General features: G+C 42.8%; 1 protein-coding gene across 7 annotated transcripts in view; it reads right to left on the bottom strand.

Annotated features, from left to right (window-relative positions):
* The window catches only part of LOC106612426 (rho guanine nucleotide exchange factor 12), an 89,037-nt gene extending 68,300 nt beyond the window's left edge, over positions 1-20,737 (bottom strand). For 6 of the 7 annotated variants that reach the window (XM_045724340.2, XM_045724345.2, XM_045724342.2 and 3 more), the window contains exons 1-2: positions 19,410-20,736; positions 19,014-19,154 (exon numbers count right to left, since the gene is read on the bottom strand). In XM_045724340.2, coding sequence (XP_045580296.1) covers positions 19,014-19,045 — 32 coding nt within the window. In that variant the 5' untranslated portion in view covers positions 19,046-19,154; positions 19,410-20,736. Of the gene's footprint in view, positions 1-19,013; positions 19,155-19,409 lie in introns of all 7 variants that reach the window. The other variant, XM_045724341.2, reaches the window with a different exon arrangement.
* Between the last annotated feature and the right edge of the window lie 617 nt (positions 20,738-21,354).

Here is a 21,354-nt window from a genome sequence, read left to right as displayed (position 1 = left end):
CTCTCTCCATGCAGCTTTCCACACAGACCTAGACCGCCCCGTTACACAAGGAACGCATTTGTTGTTCCTCAACCACTAGACACTTGCGTTCAGTCTGCATGGTCAATACAGCACATGCAACAATGTTGATGACAACGATGCTGTTTTCACTTTGCTTCTTAATATAAATCCACTAGCATTCTATAATTACACTACTAGTTTGTGTTTCTTAAATCTGCAAACAGCTAATTTGTCTTTTCTTAGTATGTTGGGCCCAAATCTTGTTCACCGCTAATGGTTAGCCGCTAATGCTAAATCGCTAGCTAGCTAATAAATGTACTGAGTCGGAGCAACGGTAATTAGCTATACAGCCTGATAATACCAGTGATGGTGTAGCTCTAAATCAGCATGTTGTTTGTGCAATAGTAATTTCTAAATCAAAGAGGAATACAAAAAATAACAACGTAGTTACATGAAGTAGCTAAGAGAAGACATTCAATATAGCTAAAGATTATACTGTACCCTAGGAATATTTATCAACACGTTGGTTCCTACCCTGTCACAATAACTCCTCCCTGGTATTTTCATTCGTTGTCTTATCAAACACTGTATTCAAAAGTGCCCACTATTATATTCTAACTATAGAATTAGAACAATCATTCTATTTGCATGAGTCCAACAGTTCACCATGTGTTTTGCTCTAAAATCGCAATTGCAACATTTGGTTACAAATAAGGCCTAGATTGTTCGCCCATATCACGCAGCCCTACGTGGCAGTGTGGAAATGACCTGAAATGGAGTGCAGGTAATGCACAAATGTATGAAAATTAGTTTAGGTTTAAGTTGAATTGAACAGTATATAACAAATCAGAATGGAGAAAGACCCATTGAAATAAATTGTGTGTGTTGCCACCCTAGGGTGACGCACTACTCATAAAGCAAATGTAGAACTTAAAAAAATAAATTAAAAAAAGTCAAATCCCACCAGAGATAGATAGATATATATAAATACTGTGACATGATATATTGGCCATTTCGCCCAGCCCTAACTTGGGGCACAAATATGGTGCTTTTTAATGGTGTCTTTTGCCAAATGAACTACAGAAACAGTTGGCATTTCGTTTTCCCGCTGTGCCGTAACCAAAGAGAGACCCCAAAACCGCAATATGTACCGAACTGTGGGTTTGGTGAACCGTTACTACTGGGTGCCTGACAAACAACTAGGACTTAGCAGCACAAGGGTAGCTGCAATACAGACCTATGGCTACTTTTCCATCCAGGCCAAAGTGTAGGCTAAAACTTCAGCTGTAATTGTAAGGAAGGTTCCAGCAGCCCTGAAAACAGAGTGTAGTAGCGCACAGACAGGTGTTGTAGTGAAAGAGGGCACTTCCTTCTGTTCTGACAAACTTGCTGATCTGAGAGCTGTGAATGGATGATCTCAGGGCTGCTGGCCCAAGGGGCAGGGAGAGAAGTGACTCATGTTTGGCTCTGCAATGAGGGAGAGAGAGACAAACATCATGTGTTCTCTATCTCGTTGCAGACTACACACTACAATCACAGTCCTTCACTGTGGTCACAACTATGACATCACCTTTCTTCCCACTGACTGGGGAGAAGTTCTCCCGCAAACACACACGGCTTATGTTTGAAAAATTCTGGTCGATAATGGAATGTCTAATTGATCAGACAGGTGACAAAATGATATTCTATATGGTTGATATAGGTTACATACGATACATGTTACGTGTCAAACTCATTCCACAGAGGGCCGAGTGTGAGTTTTTGCTTCTCCCTTGCAGTTGATTGATTAAGGTCACTAATTAGTAAACAACTCCCCTCACCTGGTTGTCTAGGTCTTAATTGAAAGAAGCAAAAACAAAAACCTGCAGACACTACACCCTTCATAGAATGAGTTTGACACCCCTAAAATGGCTTATTTTAGGGGTGTCAAACTCATTCTATGAAGGGTGTATTGTCTGCAGGTTTTTTTTAGACAACCAGGTGAGGGGAGTTGTTTACTAATTAGTGACCTAGAATCAATGTGACCTACGGGCATTTAGGCCAAAGCAATTGGTTGACTTGTGATGTCAGAGAGGAGTCACAGTGCAACTTTCCAAGAAATATAGTGCTATATAATAGGCTGCAACTGGTCCTGCAGGGCTAAAAGATATGATGTGCTACAAGATCCAGTGCTTCAGTGAATAGGTCAAGAGGAGTCACGATACAAACGAAAAGTGCCAGTCAAGTGTCTTTGGACGACGTGACCATTGTCTTCTGCCTGTAAGATCCCATGTTGATTACCGATAGAGGTAAGTAAGTAAAGAAAGCCAGTGGATCGACTACTATTCAGGGTAGGGGAGGTAGGGTAGCCTAGTGGTTAGAGCGTTGGACTAGCAATCGAAAGGTTGCAAGTTCAAATCCCCGAGCTGACAAGGTACAAATATGTCGCTCTGCCCCTGAACAAGGCAGTTAACCCACTGTTCCTAGGCTGTCATTGAAAATAAGAATTTGTTCTTAACTGACCTGCCTTGTTAAATAAAGGTAAAAAATAAATAAAAAATAGGCCACAGGTCAAAGCTGGGTGAAAGCTAAGGCACAACCCCTTTCATGACATCAAAGGGAGCTCCCACAGCCTGAGGGGGAAGGAACCCTTTCTGCCCCAATAAACCAATCAGGATTTCTGACAGGGCTTGGGGACAGACATTTCTTCACCATAGACTGTCTGGAGCTAACCTTAAATATTTGCATAAGATGTTTGTCCATGAAGTGTTAAAGAAAAATTCCCCGCTAGACACTATACAGGGTGACTTTCCAGTCTCCCTACATAGTTCTGATTAATGAGAGGTGTTTCAGACATAATTATGCACTATAGCGGTATTTCAGAATTTTCATGCCGGAAGAGTTCAAGCAATGACGTCATTGGTTGATTGAGCCTGCAGTCTGATCTAAAAATGGAGTCATGTTTTGTAGCAATTATTGTGGCTCCCGAGTGGCGCAGCGGTCTAAGGCACTGCATCTCAGCGCTAGAGGCGTCACTACAGACCCTGGTTAGTTTCCAGGCTGTATCACAACTGCCCGTGATTGGGAGTCCCATAGGGCGGCGCACAATTGGCCCAGCGTCGTCCGGGTTAGGGTTTGGCCGGTGTAGGCCGTCATTGTAAATAAGAATTTGTTCTTAACTGACTTGCCTAGTTAAATAAAGGTTAAATAAATAAAATGTTAAAAATGGTGTTGTTTCGCAGATTGCACAATCACGCTAGCAGCGAGTAAATGTGTCTGTACTTGTTCAATAAAGCCATTGCACTCTCAACAGCCTAACTACCAGGACATTGCAGGATATCTAGGTGGACAAATTTTTGGCTTTATAAAGACTAGAGCCTTGCGGGAGCCCTACTTCCTTGTGAGTTGTCTCGCTGAAATGTTCTTACTCTTTCAAATGACTGCTCGACTTGTTGACTGCTCGAGCCACACAGCAGACATTGTAGGCTAGGTTAGGAATGCTGTGTTGCACGTGTAGCGCAAAATTTTACGTGCAGTTAATATGTCATATAGGTATGCACGGTAGCTTTGACATCGGTTTTTAACATCGGCTTTAAACTAGACATTGGCCGATACTGATATGTTTACCGATATATTGCGCATCCCTAGTAGCTGGTATTGACTTAACTAGCTAATCCATTGTGATTTAATTTCCATGAAACAGCTGCCTGGGTTAGCTGCCGAGTTTGGTGTCTTTAGCCAGCTAGTTAGCTATGTTGTGCTAGCTAGCGAATATGCTTACTTTAGCTAGATAAACATTTAACTATGGACTGGCACTGGCGGTATGGGACTATGTGTAGGAATTATATTGTTTCTTTGTCATCTTGCTAGGTAGTCATCTAGCTGTGGCCATCTGGCTAATATCAACAAGGGCTTCTACAAAATAGCAACATTAGCGCAGATAGCTTGGAATCTAGACCATAAGCATTGCCAAACAACGCTACTGCCATCTTCTGGCTTGGAGTATTTTAAGGCTAACGACTTCCAAGGTCTTTGCTGTGAGAATACAAAATAGTGACTGCAGACACCGTTCAGAGGTGGCAAATACTGTCACCAGGCAAACATTTGACAAACCTACCAGTGTGTTTGAGCTTTAACTGGCAAGACTGCTTCCTTGGCATTAGTTAGTTTTTGATTTGCTGTATTTTGAGCATCCAAGTCAGGAAACGAGTCTTCCACTGAAGTAAGACATGCAATGTTCTGTCTATGAAGCTTTCATTTAAAATGAAAGTTCCTAAACCCTTCAGGTAAAAACAGAGAGCTGACAGTCCTAAGTAGCCAAAACAACAATTATATGCCGAGTCCTGAGGGAGTACAATGCTTTGAGTGGGCCTACTTCTTCTTGGTCTCTGAAACCACAGCACAGACATGTGAAGACTTGACACATTGGCAACGCTGCCTTTCCTCCATATCCTTCTCTCCATTGTTGAGATCCTGTCTTTTGTGAAGTGAAAGTAATGTTGGGCCCTGCAGCACTTCTTTGCAAATAAGAGATTGCAATGTGTCCACTACCATCAGCATCAAAGTGAGATGTGTGTTGGTGGTGGACCCCCACCCCTGGGCTCCTACCCTACCCCCTTTCCACCACCAGCCCTGGGGTATTGCCTGGATTTATCTGAATCTCCCAGTCTCTCTCGCTCTGCTGGCCCAACAACTCCCAACGACCCACTGCTGAGAAAATACTAGGCTACATGATTACAGAAAAATACTTGGAGCAGATGGTATACTATTTTCTCCAGTCCTTACTTTCATTTGTTCCACTAACTTGATGGATAAAGCGGTTGTTTTTCCAGTACAGTAGGCACTAGGTAGCAGCAGCATTTATTTTTCCTGTAGCCTATGAGCTCCACTAGCCTAACTCTAAGAAAGTGATCTAACTGAAGGGATGGGCTGCGATTAAAATATTGGGTTCTGACTTGAAGAGAATGACTCACCGGTGTCTGAGAAAATATAATTCCATTAGGCGGCTTTTGAGTTACCAAGTACGTCTTTAGGGACTGTCTAAGAAAAGGCTGGCACTAACACCACCAGCATAATGCACTTAATATTACCCATCAGAATGCCCAGAGAAGTACCAGATTGAACTTCACTTAACTAAAGAGGATAACTCTAGAAAGTTAACACAATCAACATTTCACTCTGCTGTCGGAATTGTGATCGAATCCACACAATATTGGCCACTTTCAATGTAACATACCGTAAACAAAACGAAGTACGCAATATATTTTCTTGTAGGCAGAGAGCATTGGAGTAGGATTCTATTGCATTGACAGACATGAATCAGGCCCATACTCTACACAAACGAACAACAAAATCAAAGCTGCTATTGTCCTTTATGCAAATAGACATTGCCATATATGGATCTGTGCCATTCACTTTGAACTGGACTGTCACCAATAGGCAGAGCGTAATTTGTAATAATAAAATGGTATGGGAATAATAATGCATTTTATTTTGTAAAGTGGTTTCTTGCATCAAACAACATTTTCAATCATCTCCTTGTCTGAAACACAAGTGGATAAACAGGTTAATGTCAAGCACTGCATGTATTTTTGTATTTTTTTAAGTCCCATGGAAAGTGCTTTTGGAAAGTATTCAGACCCCTTGAGTTTATCCACATTGTTACGATACAGAAAATGGATAAAAAAATATATATTTATCCTCAGTAATCTACACAAAATACCCCATAATGACAAAGCAAACACAGGTTTTTAGAAATTGTTGCAACCGTATTAGACACAGTGAAATACCTTATTTACATAAGTATTCAGACCCTTCGCTATGAGACTCAAAATTGAGCTCAGGTGCATCCGGTTTCCATTGATCATCCTTGATGTTTCTACAACTTGATGATTGGAGTCCACCTGTGGTATATCCAATTGATTGGACATGATTTGGAAAAGCACACACCTGTCTATATAAGTTCCCACAGTTGACAGTGCATGACAGAGAAAAAAACATTGTCATGTCCGTATACCCCCGAGACAGGATTGTGTCGAGGCACAGATCTGGGGAAGGGTAAAACATTTCTGAAGCATTGAATGTCCCCGAGAACACAGTGGTCTCCACCATTCTTAAATGGAAGAAGTTTGGAAACACCAAGACTCTTCCTAGAGCTGGCCGCCCAGCCAAACTGAGCAATCGGGGGAGAAGGGCCTTGGTCAGGGAGGTGACCAAGAACCCGATGGTCACTCTGATAGAGCTCCACAGTTCCTCTGTGGAGATGGGAGAACCTTCCAGAAGGACAACCATCTCTGCAGCACAGCAAAGACGAACGGAGCAAAGCACAGAGAGATCCTTGATGAAAACCTGCTCCAGAGCGCTCAGGACCTCAGACTGTGGCAAGGTTCACCTTCCAACAGGACAAGGACCCTAAGCACACAGCCAAGACAACGCAGGAGTGGCTTCGGGACAAGTCTCAATGTCCTTGAGTGGCCCAGCCAGAGCCCGGACTTGAACCCGATCTCTGGAGAGACCTGAAAATAGTTGTGCAGCAACGCTCCCCATCCAACCTGACAAAGCTTGAGAGGATCTGCAGAGAATAATGGGAGAAACTCCCCAAATACAGGTGTGACAAGCTTGTAGCGAATTACCCAAGAAGACTCATGGCTGTAATAGCTGCCAAATGTGTTTCAACTAAGTACCGAGTGAAGGGTCTGAATACTTATGTAAATTTGATATTTCAGTGTTTTATTTTTTGCTTTGTCATTATGGGATAATGTTTGTAGATTGATGAGGGAAAAAAAATATTTAATAAACTTTAGAATAAGGCTGTAACCTAACAATGTGGAAAAAGTCAAGGGATCTGAATACTTTCCGAAGGCACTGTAGGTCTACACTGAACACCACACATTGGCTGCTACTGTAGGCTGAATAATAGAACAGCTATTTCCATGTTAAAATGTTATGGGATGCATTTTCTCCATTGTTTTTATTATGGTAGGCCACTCTAGTAGGCCTACATTATGATTTAATAGCCACAGTAGTCTACTTGCCCACTTAACTAACTTAAGGCAGGTACAGCCTTAGTGTTCACAGTAAACACATACCAGAAATTGCACAGATCTTTTGACACCGTTCAAGTTTGCACTCAGCAGACCTGAAATTTGCTCAGTGCTTGAACATTGATTGCATTTATTTCATTCCTCAACATTACAGTAATCTTTTGTCATGTATTTCATCCCTCTAGAGCTGCTGGGGCTGGGAGTTTGCAGTGGTAGGAAAACTGGTGTGTGCCTGCCAAAGTGACAGCAAGGTGTGAGGAAAGCCCTCCATTTACACCCCAGTGAGAGACTAAGTTGATCTACAATGACCCTCCAAGGCAATTAAACCCACAGGAAATCAGGTGCCCAACCCAACGTTAGGGAAGGGCAGTGAGAGAGCAGAATGTATTATTATGACTTTAAATAAAAAAAAACTGGCTGGAATATGATTTTTAATTAAACTCAAGAAACAGATTCATTATGAGGTTTTTAGAAACCCTGAAAACCATGACAGAGGAAGAGGATTAGGAAACAACGGAGTCAAAGAACGATGTAGGGGTTGAGAGTGAACAAGTGGGACCTCTGGGACGGCCATGTTGCGTCACTGGCCATCGACATAACAATCCATCAGGAGAATGAAAGGCCCATGAGGGTGAGACGGCACACGCCAGAAGTGTCTGTCCAGTAATTCCATCGGACTCAGCACCTATTCCAGGGGTAATAAGGGTATCCAGCCACAATATCTAGGCTACCTTGCTAAAGCACTGCATACAGTGCATTCGGAAGATATTCAGACTACAGACCGCATTTTGTTACGTTACTGCCCAATTCTAAAATTGATTAAATAAAAACTATTCCTCAATCTACACACAATACCCCATAATGACAAAGTATACCAGGTTTTTAGACATTTTTTCACATAAAAATACCTTATTTACATAAGTATTCAGACCCTTTGCTATGAGACTCGAAATTGAGCTCAGGTGCATCCTGTTTCCATTGATCATCCTTGAGATGTTTATACAACTTGGAATCCACCTGTGGTAAATTCAATTGATTGGACATGATCTATACAAGGTCCCACAGTTGACAGTGCATGTCAGACCAAAAACCAAGCCATTAGGTCGAAGGAATTGTCCGTAGAGCTCCGAGACAAGATTGGGTTGTGGCAAAAATCTGGGGAAGGGTACCAAAACATTTCTTCAGCATTGAAGGTCCCAAAGAACACAGTGGCCTCCATCATTCTTAAATGGAAGAAGTTTGGAAACACCAAGACTTTTCCTAGAGCTGGCCCCCCGGCCAAATTGAGCAATTGGGGGAGAAGGGCTTTGGTCAGTTGGTGACCAAGAACCCGATGGTCACTCTGATAGAGTGCCAGAGTTCCTCTGTGGAGACGGGAAAACCTTCCAGAAGGACAACCATCTCTGCAGCACTCTACCAATCAGGCCTTTATGGTAGAGTGACCAGACGGAAGCCACTCCTCAGTAAAAGGCACATGACAGCCCGCTTGGAGTTTGCCAAAGGCACCTAAAGGACTATCAGACCATGAGAAACAAGATCCTCTAGTCTGATGAAATCAAGATTAAACTCTTTGGCCTGAATGCAAAGCGTCACGTCTGGAGGAAACCTGGCACCATCCCTACAATGAAGCATGGTGGTGGCAGCATCATGCTGTTGGGATGTTTTTCAGCGGTAGGGACTGAGAGACTAGTCAGGATCGATGAACGGAGCAAAGTACAGAGAGATTCTTGATGAAAACCTGCTCCAGAGCGCTCAGGACCTCAGACTGGGGGGCGAAGGCTCACCTTCCAACAGTACAACAACCCTAAGCACACAGCCAAGACAATGCAGGCGTGGCTTCGGGACAAGTCTCTAAATGTCCTTGAGTGGCCCAGCAAGAGCCCGGACTTGAACCCGACCGAACATCTCTGGAGATCTGAAAATAGCTGTGCAGCGACGCTCCCCATCTGCAGAGAAGAATGGGATTAACTTCCCAAATACAGGTGTGCTAAGCTTCTAGCGTCATACCCAAGAAGACTCGAGGCTGTAATCACTGCCAAAGGTGCTTCAACAAAGTACTGAGAAAAAGGGGCTGAATACTTATGTAAAATATGATCTGTTTTTTTTTAAAATAAATTTGCAAAAATGTCTAAAAACCTGTTTTTGCTTTGTCGTTATGTGGTATTGTGTGTAGGTTGATGAGGGGGGGAAACAATTTAATAATAAGGCTGTAACGTAACAAAATGTCGAAATGCATTGTAGCTTAAAGCAAACCTCGATTTACCCGAAATCAGTTGCTTAACAAGGTTTTTTTGCTTCAGATGTTCTGGCCTGTAATGTGCAAGCGTGTGCTAATAGTAATGATGTGGGTTTTTTTTTTTCTTTTTCTTTGATAGTTATATATCGTGATATTATTTTGGACGATATATATCGATACTTTGACTTTAAGAGACCTTTTTTTGCTAAGTAACATTACCAAGCTCTAAATCGTCTGTACCTGTGCCAAAACTACGGTATTTTTCAACCTAAAGCTTGTTCTCCGTCTTCTTTTAAAATAGTTAGCCAACATGTTTCCAGCACTTTCATTTCCATGACTGATCAAAACGTATTATTATGTCTCTATTGTCTCTCTGCAGCAGACATATAGTGAGCAAAATGTTTTGAAAAACAAAATCGCAGTATCGAATCGCAATACACATCGTACCGGCATCTAAGAATTGTGATAATATTGTATCGTGAGGTTCTTGGCAATTCCCAGCTCTAGTAGTAGTACCAGTGACATACTGATTTAATATTGATATTTTCCTCTGCATGAAGCTGGAGTCTTCACTGCACATCACGAGACCTCCCTTTTTACTGTGTCCCCTGCATGGTCAGTTCACACCTGCTAAAAAGAGCTTACTCTGCATGAATATGGACCAATCAGTGGAGAGCACCACAGGCTGCAGAAAAGCCTAATGGCAGGCAACAGCTGCACATTTGCTATTCACAAAACAAACATTTCGGGCCTGAGCACTAGGCCTATGAGCACTAGGCCTAATTCTAACTCAGAAACCCCTTAATAATCTATAATTTATTCATTGTTTTCAAAGGGAGCAATGTACACATGTTTTGTCGTAATTGTTTAGGCTTACACCGTTCAAAAATAAACCTGACGGAGCGCACATTACGCAGACATCTACTCACAGGGTCTCATATTGTGTGTCCTAGGCCTTCAACAGCCAGGTAGAACAACAGACCACCCCAGCCTCCCGTCCACTGCCAGACAAGCAGACCTATTGGAGAGGGCCGGGAGGGAGTGTGGTCCCACCAGTCCCGGCCATGGCCGTTGATGTCCCCTTGTGTGGCTGTAATGCCACCCTTGCGGCCAAAGTGGCCGTTGTGCCCTTACGTTGAATATAATAAATTATAATGTCCTTATCCCGGCTGCCAACAGCTGTTCCGAAGCACCTCTCACTCACATGGCTCTCTCATAGATATGTGCAGCTATACGTTCTGCCTTATTAGCTAGCAAATAGATCCAAGTTGGCTAAATTGGAAAAGGATTAGTTGGCTAGTCACTAGTACGTGGGCTTGTGCTTGAAAGATTTTTTTATGCGACCTGTGTTAATTAAGCAATAAGGCCCGAGGGGATGTGGTCCCCCCTTTGCTGCTATAAACAGCCTCCAATCTTCTGGGAAGGCTTTCCACTAGATGTTGGAACATTGCTGCAGGGACTTGCTTCCATTCAGCCACAAGAGCATTAGTAAAGTCGGGCACTGATGTTGGGCGATTAGGCCTGGCTCGCAGCCGGCGTTCCAATTCTTCCTAAAGGTGTTTGATGGGGTTGAGGTCAGGGCTCTGTGCAGGCCAGTCAAGTTCTTCCACAACAATCTCGACAAACCATTTCTGTATGGACCTCGCTCTCGCTTTGTGCACGGGGGCATTGTCATGCTGAAACAGGAAAGGGACAAAACTGTTGCCACAAAGTTGGAAGCACAGAATCTAGAATGTCATTGTATGCAGTAGCGTTAACCTGTTAGGGCTAGGGGGCAGTATTTACACGGCCGGATAAAAAACGTACCCGATTTAATCTGGTTATTACTACTGCCCAGTAACTAGAATATGCATATAATTATTGGCTTTGGATAGAAAACACCCTAAAGTTTCTAAAACTGTTTGAATGGTGTCTGTGAGTATAACAGAACTCATATGGCAAGCAAAAACCTGAGAAGATTCTGTACAGGAAGTGCCCTCTCTGACCATTCCTTGAGCTTCTTGGCTTTGTTTATTGAAAACTGAGGATCTTTGCTGTAACGTGACACTTCCTACGGCTCCCATAGGCTCTCAGAACCCGGGAAAAAGCTGAATGATGTAATTCCAGCCCCTGACTGAAAAACATTATCGCCTTTGGTAAGTGGTCGATCAGAGGACCATCAGACTGAGGCTCGTGCATGAGGGGATCCTATGTTTTTATTTTCTCTCTCTTTGAATGTAAACACGCTTTCCCGGTCGGAATATTATCGCTTTTTTACGAGAAAAATGGCATAAAAATTGATTTTAAACAGCGGTTGACATGCTTCGAAGTATGGTACTCTGCTGACATAATCTAATGTTTTGCTTTCGTTGTAAAGCCTTTTTGAAATCGGACAGTGTGGTTAGATTAACGAGAGTCTTGTCTTTAAAATGGTGTAAAATAGTCATATGTTTGAGAAATTGAAGTAATAGCATTTCTAAGGTATTTGAATAACGCGCCACGGGATTCCACTGGCTGTTACGTAGGTGAAATCGTCCCACTGGCCCTAGAGAAGTTAAGATTTGTCGTCACAGGTACTAAGGGGCCTAGCACGAACCATGAAAAACAGCCCCACACCGTTATTCCTCCTCCACCAAACTTTACAGTTGGCACTATGTATTCTGGCAGGTAGCATTCTCCCCGCATCCACCAAACCCAGATTAATCCGTCGGACTGTCAGATGGTGACGTGTGATTCATCACGCCAAGCTTTACACCACTCCAGCCGACGCTTATCATTACGCATGGTGAAGTTCCAGACGATTAGTTCTCTTGCTGACGTTGCTTCCAGAGGCAGTTTGGAACTCGTAGTGAGTGTTGCAACCGAGGGCAGACAATTTTTACACGCCATGTGCTTCAGCACACGGTGGTCCCATTCTGTGAGCTTGTGTGGCCTACCACTTCGAGGCTGAGCCGTTGTTGCTCCTAGATGTTTCCACTTCACAATTACAGCACTTGATGGAAAGGTGGCATCTTATGACGGTGCCATGCTGAAAGTCACTGAGCTCTTCAGTAAGGCCATTCTACTGCCAGTGTTTGCCTGTGGAGTTTGCATTGTCATGTACTCGATTTCATAAACCTGTCAGCAACGGGTGTGGCTGAAATAGCCAAATCTACTAATTTGAAGGGGTGTATACATACATACATACATACATACATACATACATACATACATACATACATACATTTGTATATATAGTGTGTAGGTTATTAAAAGTCTAACGTTTGGCTAGATTTTCTGGTGCCTCACTAATGTCAGCATCGGTGTGGACATGAGAGGCTGTAGCCAATACGCATAGGCTATCACCTATACTTTGACATGTAGGATAATTATTTACATAAAAAAAAATTAACAGAATACCTAGTGTCTTTCAAATCAATTTAAAATTGTCCATTTTGGTTAATAGCTTTGGTGCCCTGGCAGATGGCCTTGGTGCCCTGGCAGACTGGGCAGCTCTTGAGGGCCAAATGGCCTTTCCCCTAAAATCACAAAATTCCAGGCCTGGATCCCACTGACAGGCATTGTTTATCAGCGATGTCACCACTTCCCGGGAGGGCCTCAGGGGTATGGGAAAAAACGTGGAGATCAGCAAAAAAACTCTATGACAAAGAGCTAACTGCCCACACTGACAACACAGTCCCAAGCTGCGCAATGCATACAACTAAAGCCGGCGGACACTACACGTTTTAACCTGATCTACGTGCTCCTGATCAGCTCCCGGCACATTTCTCCAAATGATAGGAAATCGGAGCAAACCCAGAGTAACATGTAATGTCGTAGCCCATAAAGTGTAAGCACCTACCTGGTTTGCGGTTGATTGCTCCAATGGGCTCCCGGGGGCACTTACGTTGTCCCGATAATTTGCAAACATTTTGAATATATTCTGCCTCAAAGTCAGCCATTATCGCCAAGTATGAGCAGTGCTCAAAGCAAATGCAAAGCATATCCCACCATCAGCCAATCAAAACTATAAAAAAAGGTTCTCATCAACTACCTCACAAGTTCATCACAACAATGGCACCAAAGGTATGGCATACCCTCACATACCCCCTCAATTTGAGCCCTTCACTGACAGATATTTAAGGAGTGCGCGGTGAATGAAGGAGTTGGCCAACAAAATCTGCTAATAATAGCCTATAATTTTGTCTGTCAAACAAGTAGGCCTACCTAGGGCTGTTGCGGTGACCGTATTACCGCCACACCAGCAGTCATGGCCGTAGTAAAATTCCACGTGAGTCACGCTGATCTCCTCTGATGCACTCAGGACATGCGTTGGTAGTAACCAACTCGCTAACAACCATCAGGTCCTAATGGCCTGGTAATCAGGGCTCTATTGTTCCTCTAACCACTCTCACATCAATGCAAATGCAATCAAAAATCATATTAAAACACTTATCAAAACTGTAGCATGCTTTTAAAACTCACTGTGATTGATAAATAAATAAATTGGTTCAACAACAGGTTGAAATTGAGTGGAAAACAGTCGTTGTGGATGTTGTTTCAAAGCCTAACAATGAAATGGACAGCGCTTTCTAAGGTGATGATTCATTCAAAACATCCATATGCATATTAGAGCTTATGCATAAACCTAAATATGAGCCCAACCCTGATTCTGCCTCCTCAACCCTCCTCTCCTCCCTTTCTGCATCCTTTGACTCTCTATGTCCCCTATCCTCCCGGCCGGCTCGGTCTTCCCCTCCTGCTCCGTGGCTTGACGACTCATTGCGAGCTCACAGAACAGGGCTCCGGGCAGCCGAGCGGAAATGGAGGAAAACTAGCCTCCCTGCGGACCTGGCATCTTTTCACTCCCTCCTCTCCACATTTCTTCCTCTGTTTCTGCTGCTAAAGCCACTTTCTACCACTCTAAATTCCAAGCATCTGCCTCTAACCCTAGGAAGCTCTTTGCCACCTTCTCCTCCCTCCTGAATCCTCCTCCCCCCCTCCTCTTCCCTCTCTGCGGACGACTTTGTCAACCATTTTGAAAAGGTTGACGACATCCGATCCTCGTTTGTTAAGTCAAACGACACCGCTGGTCCTGCTCACATTGCCCTACCCTATGCTTTGACCTCTTTCTCCCCTCTCCCTCCAGATGAAATCTTGTGTCTTGTGACGGCCGGCCACCCAACAACCTGCCCGCTTGACCCTATCCCCTCCTCTCTTCTCCAGACCATTTCCGGAGACCTTCTCCCTTACCTCACTCATCAACTCATCCTTGACCGCTGGCTTCGTCCCTTCCGTCTTCAAGAGAGAGAGAGAGTTGCACCCCTTCTCAAAAAACCTACACTCGATCCCTCCGATGTCAACAACTACAGACCAGTATCCCTTCTTTCTTTCCTCTCCAAAACTCTTGAGCGTGCCGTCCTTGGCCAGCTCTCTCAGAATGACCTTCTTGATCCAAATCAGTCAGGTTTCAAGACTGGTCATTCAACTGAGACTGCTCTTCTCTGTGTCACAGAGGCTCTCCGCACTGCTAAAGCTAACTCTCTCTCCTCTGCTCTCATCCTTCTAGACCTATCTGCTGCCTTTGATACTGTGAACCATCAGATCCTCCTCTCCACCCTCTCCGAGTTGGGCATCTCCGGTGCGGCTCACTCTTGGATTGCGTCCTACCTGACAGGTCGCTCCTACCAGGTGGCATGGCGAGAATCCGTCTCCGCACCACGTGCTCTCACCACTGGTGTCCCCCAGGGCTCAGTTCTAGGCCCTCTCCTATTCTCGCTATACACCAAGTCACTTGTCTCTGTCATATCCTCACATGGTCTCTCCTATCATTGCTACGCAGACGACACACAATTAATCTTCTCATTTCCCCCTTCTGATAACCAGGTGGCGAATCGCATCTCTGCATGTCTGGCAGACATATCAGTGTGGATGACGGATCACCACCTCAAGCTGAACCTCGGCAAGACGGAGCTGCTCTTCCTCCCGGGGAAGGACTGCCTGTTCCATGATCTCGCCATCACGGTTGACAACTCCATTGTGTCCTCCTCCCAGAGTGCTAAGAGCCTTGGCGTGACCCTGGACAACACCCTGTCGTTCTCCGCTAACATCAAGGCGGTGACCCGATCCTGTAGGTTCATGCTCTACAACATTCGCAGAGTACGACCCTGCATCACACAGGAAGCGGCGCAGGTCCTAATCCAGGCACTTGTCATCTCCCGTCTGGATCACTGCAATTCGCTGTTGGCGGGGCTCCCTGCCTGTGCCATCAAACCCCTACAACTCATCCAGAATGCCGCAGCCCGTCTGGTGTTCAACCTTCCCAAGTTCTCTCACGTCACCCCGCTCCTCCGCACACTCCACTGGCTTCCAGTTGAAGCTCGCATCTGCTACAAGACCATGGTGCTTGCCTACGGAGCTGTGAGGGGAACGGCACCTCCGTACCTTCAGGCTCTGATCAGTCCCTACACCCAAAGAAGGGCACTGCGTTCATCCACCTCAGACCTGCTCGCCTCCCTACCTCTGCGGAAGCACAGTTCCCGCTCAGCCCAGTCAAAACTGTTCGCTGCTCTGGCACCCCAATAGTGGAACAAGCTCCCTCACGACGCCAGGACAGCGGAGTCAATCACCCCCTTCCGGAGACACCTGAAACCCCACCTCTTTAAGGAATACCTGGGATAGGATTAAGTAATCCTTCTAACCCCCCCCAAAAAGATAGATGTACTATTGTAAAGTGGTTGTTCCACTGGATATCATAAGGTGAATGCACCAATTTGTAAGTCGCTCTGGATAAGAGTGTCTGCTAAAAGACGTAAATGTAAAATAAAAAAAAATCTCTATTAAAAATAATCATTGTATATACAATACATAGCCTAACACATATTGCGCACGGCAGAAAAACATTTTCAAAAACGGACTTAAGATGTCTGGTACATAATTAATCTAGCCTACAACTCCAAAATGACACAAATTCTAGTAATCACCTTTGAGTGTGGACTGTATTATTATGCAACCAAATGGACTGGTTACATTATGCTACGCTCCAAACTTTCTATCCATGAGTCTGGGAGAGGCGATGCTGTTGGTTTAATGATTGTAAGCAGGCCTGCTTTCAGAGTTAACCTACAATTACGGTGAATTAGTATTCAATTTTGAATAGCCTAGTGATTGGGAATTTTTTATATTTTAATAAATAGACTGACAATCTTTAGCTACAGAATCTCTCACCACCATGCGTTTCCATCTCTTCCCGGAATATCACCTGACGTGCAGTGAGAGGGTGCACGCTCCTCACACAGTGGTTGATGCATGGAGTGAAATAAGCGGAATGAGTAGCCTACCTGGCATGATTGAAAAAACAAACAGGCCGGAAAGCGGCCTCTGACAAGTATTTTTCCCCCCTGTCCATTTCATAATGGGCCTTTCGAAATTCATAACTAATTTTACATATTAGTAAAGACAAGATTAAATTGAGAATAGTCTGATGGATGAAAATATGATCACTTGATGAGAAAACAACGTGTACAGCCTTTTTTTTTGTGGCTTTCTCAACTCATCAATTGCCTATAGTCACATCACGCAGCCCATACACTGTATGTTTTGATTTCTAAGACATTCTAAAAAGGTTTGTATCACTTACAACTAAAGTTGCAAAATAACTAAATCTAGCATATAGGACCAGTTTCAAATGATCAATTTTATGCTCAATATAGCCACTCCATGTGTGCACTCCCTCTCATTTTATAGTAGATTCTTCTTACTATAAAATCATATAAAATAATGGCAAGGGATTTATAAGCATATCTTGTCTGCTAAATGAACAAGCCTACAGCTTATGGCATGGCACATAGCATACAGTAAGCCAAGTAACTCATATTCTGCTCTTCTGAAATACATTTTCTTCATATTATAATGTTTCTTTAAACCTGACTAAAATAAATAATGGATTTAATGTGATGGTGTATATTAAATTGATTCATTAGACTTTTTTTTCTTCTTTTAAATGTAGGTGTTCCAAAGGCACGCATTAGCGGCCTGGAGATGTGATTATGTTAATTAACGGTCAGTTACTGTGAGACTGGCAGTATTTTGCATGACAATAACCGACTGACCCAATGTCATGACCGCCACTCTTACTTCTTAAGAAACAGGTTAACACAAAGCCCTCATTGATAGTAAAGTCAAATTAAAATGAAGCCTACTTTCAGCACCCATGCACTGTCCATCTCCGCTTGATTATGCCCCAGCTGCCACTTCAACATAATGGAAGTTATGTAAATTACTCAAAATCTGGCTTATTGTGAGGTCAACAACTCTGCCCATGATTAAGCTATTTATCAATGAAACGGTGTTTATTCAAATCAATTACAGCAGTAGCAAGCTTTCAAACTGAACATCAGTAATCCACGTGCACAGATGTTGCGTTCCTTGTATGTACATTGAAATGCCTCCTCAGTTGCTATGATGATTTCCTTACTAGGCCTACACATGCGCAAACATAGCCCGATTCTGGCCCAATTGTCCAATCATACAGTCACGGAGGTGCCGCCAGGTCTATACTATACCGATTACTAGGTCACTACCATTTGGCTTGACTGAATCGTTAAATGTGAGAGGTTCTCCAACAGTTAGAGTCAGGAGAGTGCGCAAAAATCGTGTAGCAAAGCATAAACAAAATGCAGCTCACAGAGAGAGAAGAGTGCTGCACCATAACGCCTGCCATTAAACACCAATGTAGTTGCATTGCATTGGTTGTATTATATTTACTAGGCTATAGGCCTAGTTTGACCAAGTAGCATCCTATTTGTTCAAACACCCCATAAGACTACTCATGTTGGAAATGTCATTTCTCTATTTTGGATAAGATGAATGAAACAGATCCAGTACAGGCTAGCCTACTTTCTGGATTTCTGGTCTGTTGATTTCCTTCCTTGCAGGAAAGTGGACTTCAGATGCAGAGGACAAAACTGCACCATTTCTTCATTTGGTTGTCCGGCCTCTTTAGCTCTACACACACTATTGACATGATTGTGGCTGATGCATTTACACAGCTCAAATTCCATTTTCACTCTTTGATAGTGCAACAACAACCTGCTCAAGACCTTTTTGTATATTATGTGGTTGTTGGTGTCAAAATCATGGTAAATGGTCAGAGGTCTTGCCAGTACCAAAAAGGGCAATTTCTGTGGTGCGACAAAGTGGAGAGTTCAGCACAGCACTGGGTTGAGAAAATATATGGGGGTTATTGTGCTATTTAAGAACATACCGCAATGAAAAGTAAAGCCCTGCCTACTGGTTTATCATTTTGAAATGAGTTGTTGGAATACATATTAAGTAACATTCAGTAATAATGCACATTACTTACATACAGCTTAGGCTATACCATATGGGAGATAGTAAAAGCTTTTAGCTGACTCCAGAAACTGTAACAATTAACATAACATGAGAAGAATAGTCACTTGCATGCAGCCGGTGGAAAATTTTCAGTGGGCATACCAATCCTTGCTGGCTTTAACAAGACTTGAGAACAAACATGTATATTTGCAGTTTTAGCAGGCAAAGCAAATTACAGTCACACTTGCATATACTTTAAGTTTGGGTGGTCCCGGGAATCGAACCCACTGCCCTAGCGTTACAAGAACCATGCTCTCTACCAACTGAGCTACAAAGGACCACACGTCGCCTATACTATCTGATAAACCAAAATGTGCATAAGTACAGGAGCCAAAAGGCATGCTGTCTTCAATGACATTGTGATGTGGAGTGTTTACTAAATGCTTGGAAAAAGTCGTACTTACCTATCAGTGATACTGGACTGTGTGTCGCTCATTGGGCTTCCGTTTCTAGATTTGCTTTGATTTATATCCAATTATCATTTTCCAAAGTATGATAAAGAGTCTCTTTGAAGTCCTTCCCTAACATCCGTCTGTGTTGAGATGCTTGAAAAAGGTGATGACATAAAAAATAAACATTGAGAGCTGAATCCCCAAATAACAATGTTATGAAAACACCTTAAAATTGTCGGCGATAGACTCCCAGTGAAAAATAATGTATGGGTATGTCCTAATAATGAATTCAAAACATCAAATGAATAGTTTTGCAATCATTTGCAGCGAAATGCTACGTATTCAGACAAGCTACTGACAATAATGAAACTTTCGCTGCTGTAACCCTTTCTTGAGATAAATTAGTACCTCTAATCACTCCTCGTCTTACGTCGTGCAGCTCTCCACCTTTTCGCAGAAGACACCGGGGTCAGGGATGTTCCTATTGACAATGTGTTCCGTTGGAAAATATTGATACAGGCTCCACTTTCACTCGGTCTGCATCTATCTCCATGTACGAATCCTTTGACGTCAATCAAAATGGTTCGCATCACACTTATTTTCTAAATGTAAAACCCTATAGGAAATACAACCAGTTATCCTGGCCTGGTGTAATAATAGTCAGCCTGTCTTTTTTGAAAGATGTTGAAAATCGAGTCAGTCCCATTTGGTGTTCCCAGACTCCAGATTTGCCTTTATCCGCGGACGAGCAGCCCCTCGTGACCATGAGAATTTCTAAAAACTGACGACAAGTCTGAGTTGAAACCCGTGTTGTGAATTAGTTAACTAGTTAGTAATTATTGCATCAACATAACAAACTAGGTAATATTCTTAGCTTGATTAGCTAGCTATAGCAAATGCATTCGTTTTTTTTCAGCTAGCGATTGCACTATTTAGCTTGCTAGCCAATGTGCCCCTCTAAATTTGAAGCTAGCCAGACTATAACGTTAGCTAGCGGTTAGTTAACTCCAGGGAGTGGAAATGGGACGCCTTTTCCCCCAGTAGACTGGAAACGTGTCCGATTAGATACGTTTCCCTTAAGTGTTAAGATTGATAGCTAGCAACGAAACAAAATAAATCAATGAAATTCAGCGGACTGAATGCATTAGCAGCTACAGTAGCTTGCTGCAGAGTCTCGGCTAACAACGGTGGCTAACTACTATACAGCTATATCTAGCGACGAAAACAGAGGCGAAAACAGAGGAACTCTTTCACTAACTACAAAACTTTGCTTCGTGTGCTCCGACAATCCTGGATGTCATTCACAAAAACGAAATCACAAAAACACGCTTCCCAACAAATATAAACTGTGCCCCATCGAATATGAAGTCCATACGAGCTAAGGAAACGTTTCTTGTCAATCTCATTCGGGGTTGCAAACATCCACAAAACTTAACGGAGCGCATTTTTCCATTGACTCCATGTTTCCAGAATTTAGACAATTTGAGTTGTTTCTCTGCAGAATTCCGTTGGATGTATACGGTATGCTAACAAGGATATAGCTAGCTAGCAAACGAATTCTCTCATTCACAAAAAAAAAACACCGAGTCGGTTATCACTTTAGAGGAATGTGATTATTAGAACGTGTTTCCAGATATGTTATTGAGGAGAAAATAAATGACTTTCTACAATTTTCCAACATTTCAGGATAACTACGCCCTGACCAACAGCTCCCAATTTGCGTCTGTCTACTTCCGCCGGGAGAAAAATAAAAATATAATTGCCAGACTTTCATAAATAATAATAATAATACATTCGTCTTATTCATTGTGGTGTCTGATTGGATGTCCTTGGCAGATGGGATAAATAAATAAAAACCTGGCCAGACTTTTAATAAATAATAACATTAATAACAATAATATATTCCTATTTTGCCTTGTTCATTATGGTGTCACAAATATATATTATAATGTAGGCCAAATGTATTTTGAACTTAAAATGTAGATAGATTTTCTGTAAAACCTAACATTATCATTGTTTTTATTGGCCTAATGATTATCACATTGATAGTCTACAACATCATCATATATTCCCCTCATTGTGTCTTATTTATTTGTTCCTGTGTTATACCACCTCTAAAACTTGAAAACATCTGACACTCCAAAATCAAAGTTTGTCAGATGTTTTCAGTTCTCAGAAAGTGGTCTAATGTCAAGAGGAGTCTATGTTTCATGTTAACTGTTGTATGCCTCCAACCCAAATGAATCGAAAACAAGGTACAGAATAAAATGAGATCCCTATACTGCTCCCATTCATTTGGGATTCAGGTATACTGTATTATTGGATCTACACAGCAGATGGCTTAGGACGTGCA

This window comes from Salmo salar, chromosome 09, assembly GCF_965601325.2.
Source record: "Salmo salar chromosome 09, fSalSal1, whole genome shotgun sequence".
In the NCBI taxonomy this organism is placed as follows: domain Eukaryota; kingdom Metazoa; phylum Chordata; class Actinopteri; order Salmoniformes; family Salmonidae; genus Salmo; species Salmo salar.
This window is presented reverse-complemented; position numbering and strand designations above follow the sequence as displayed.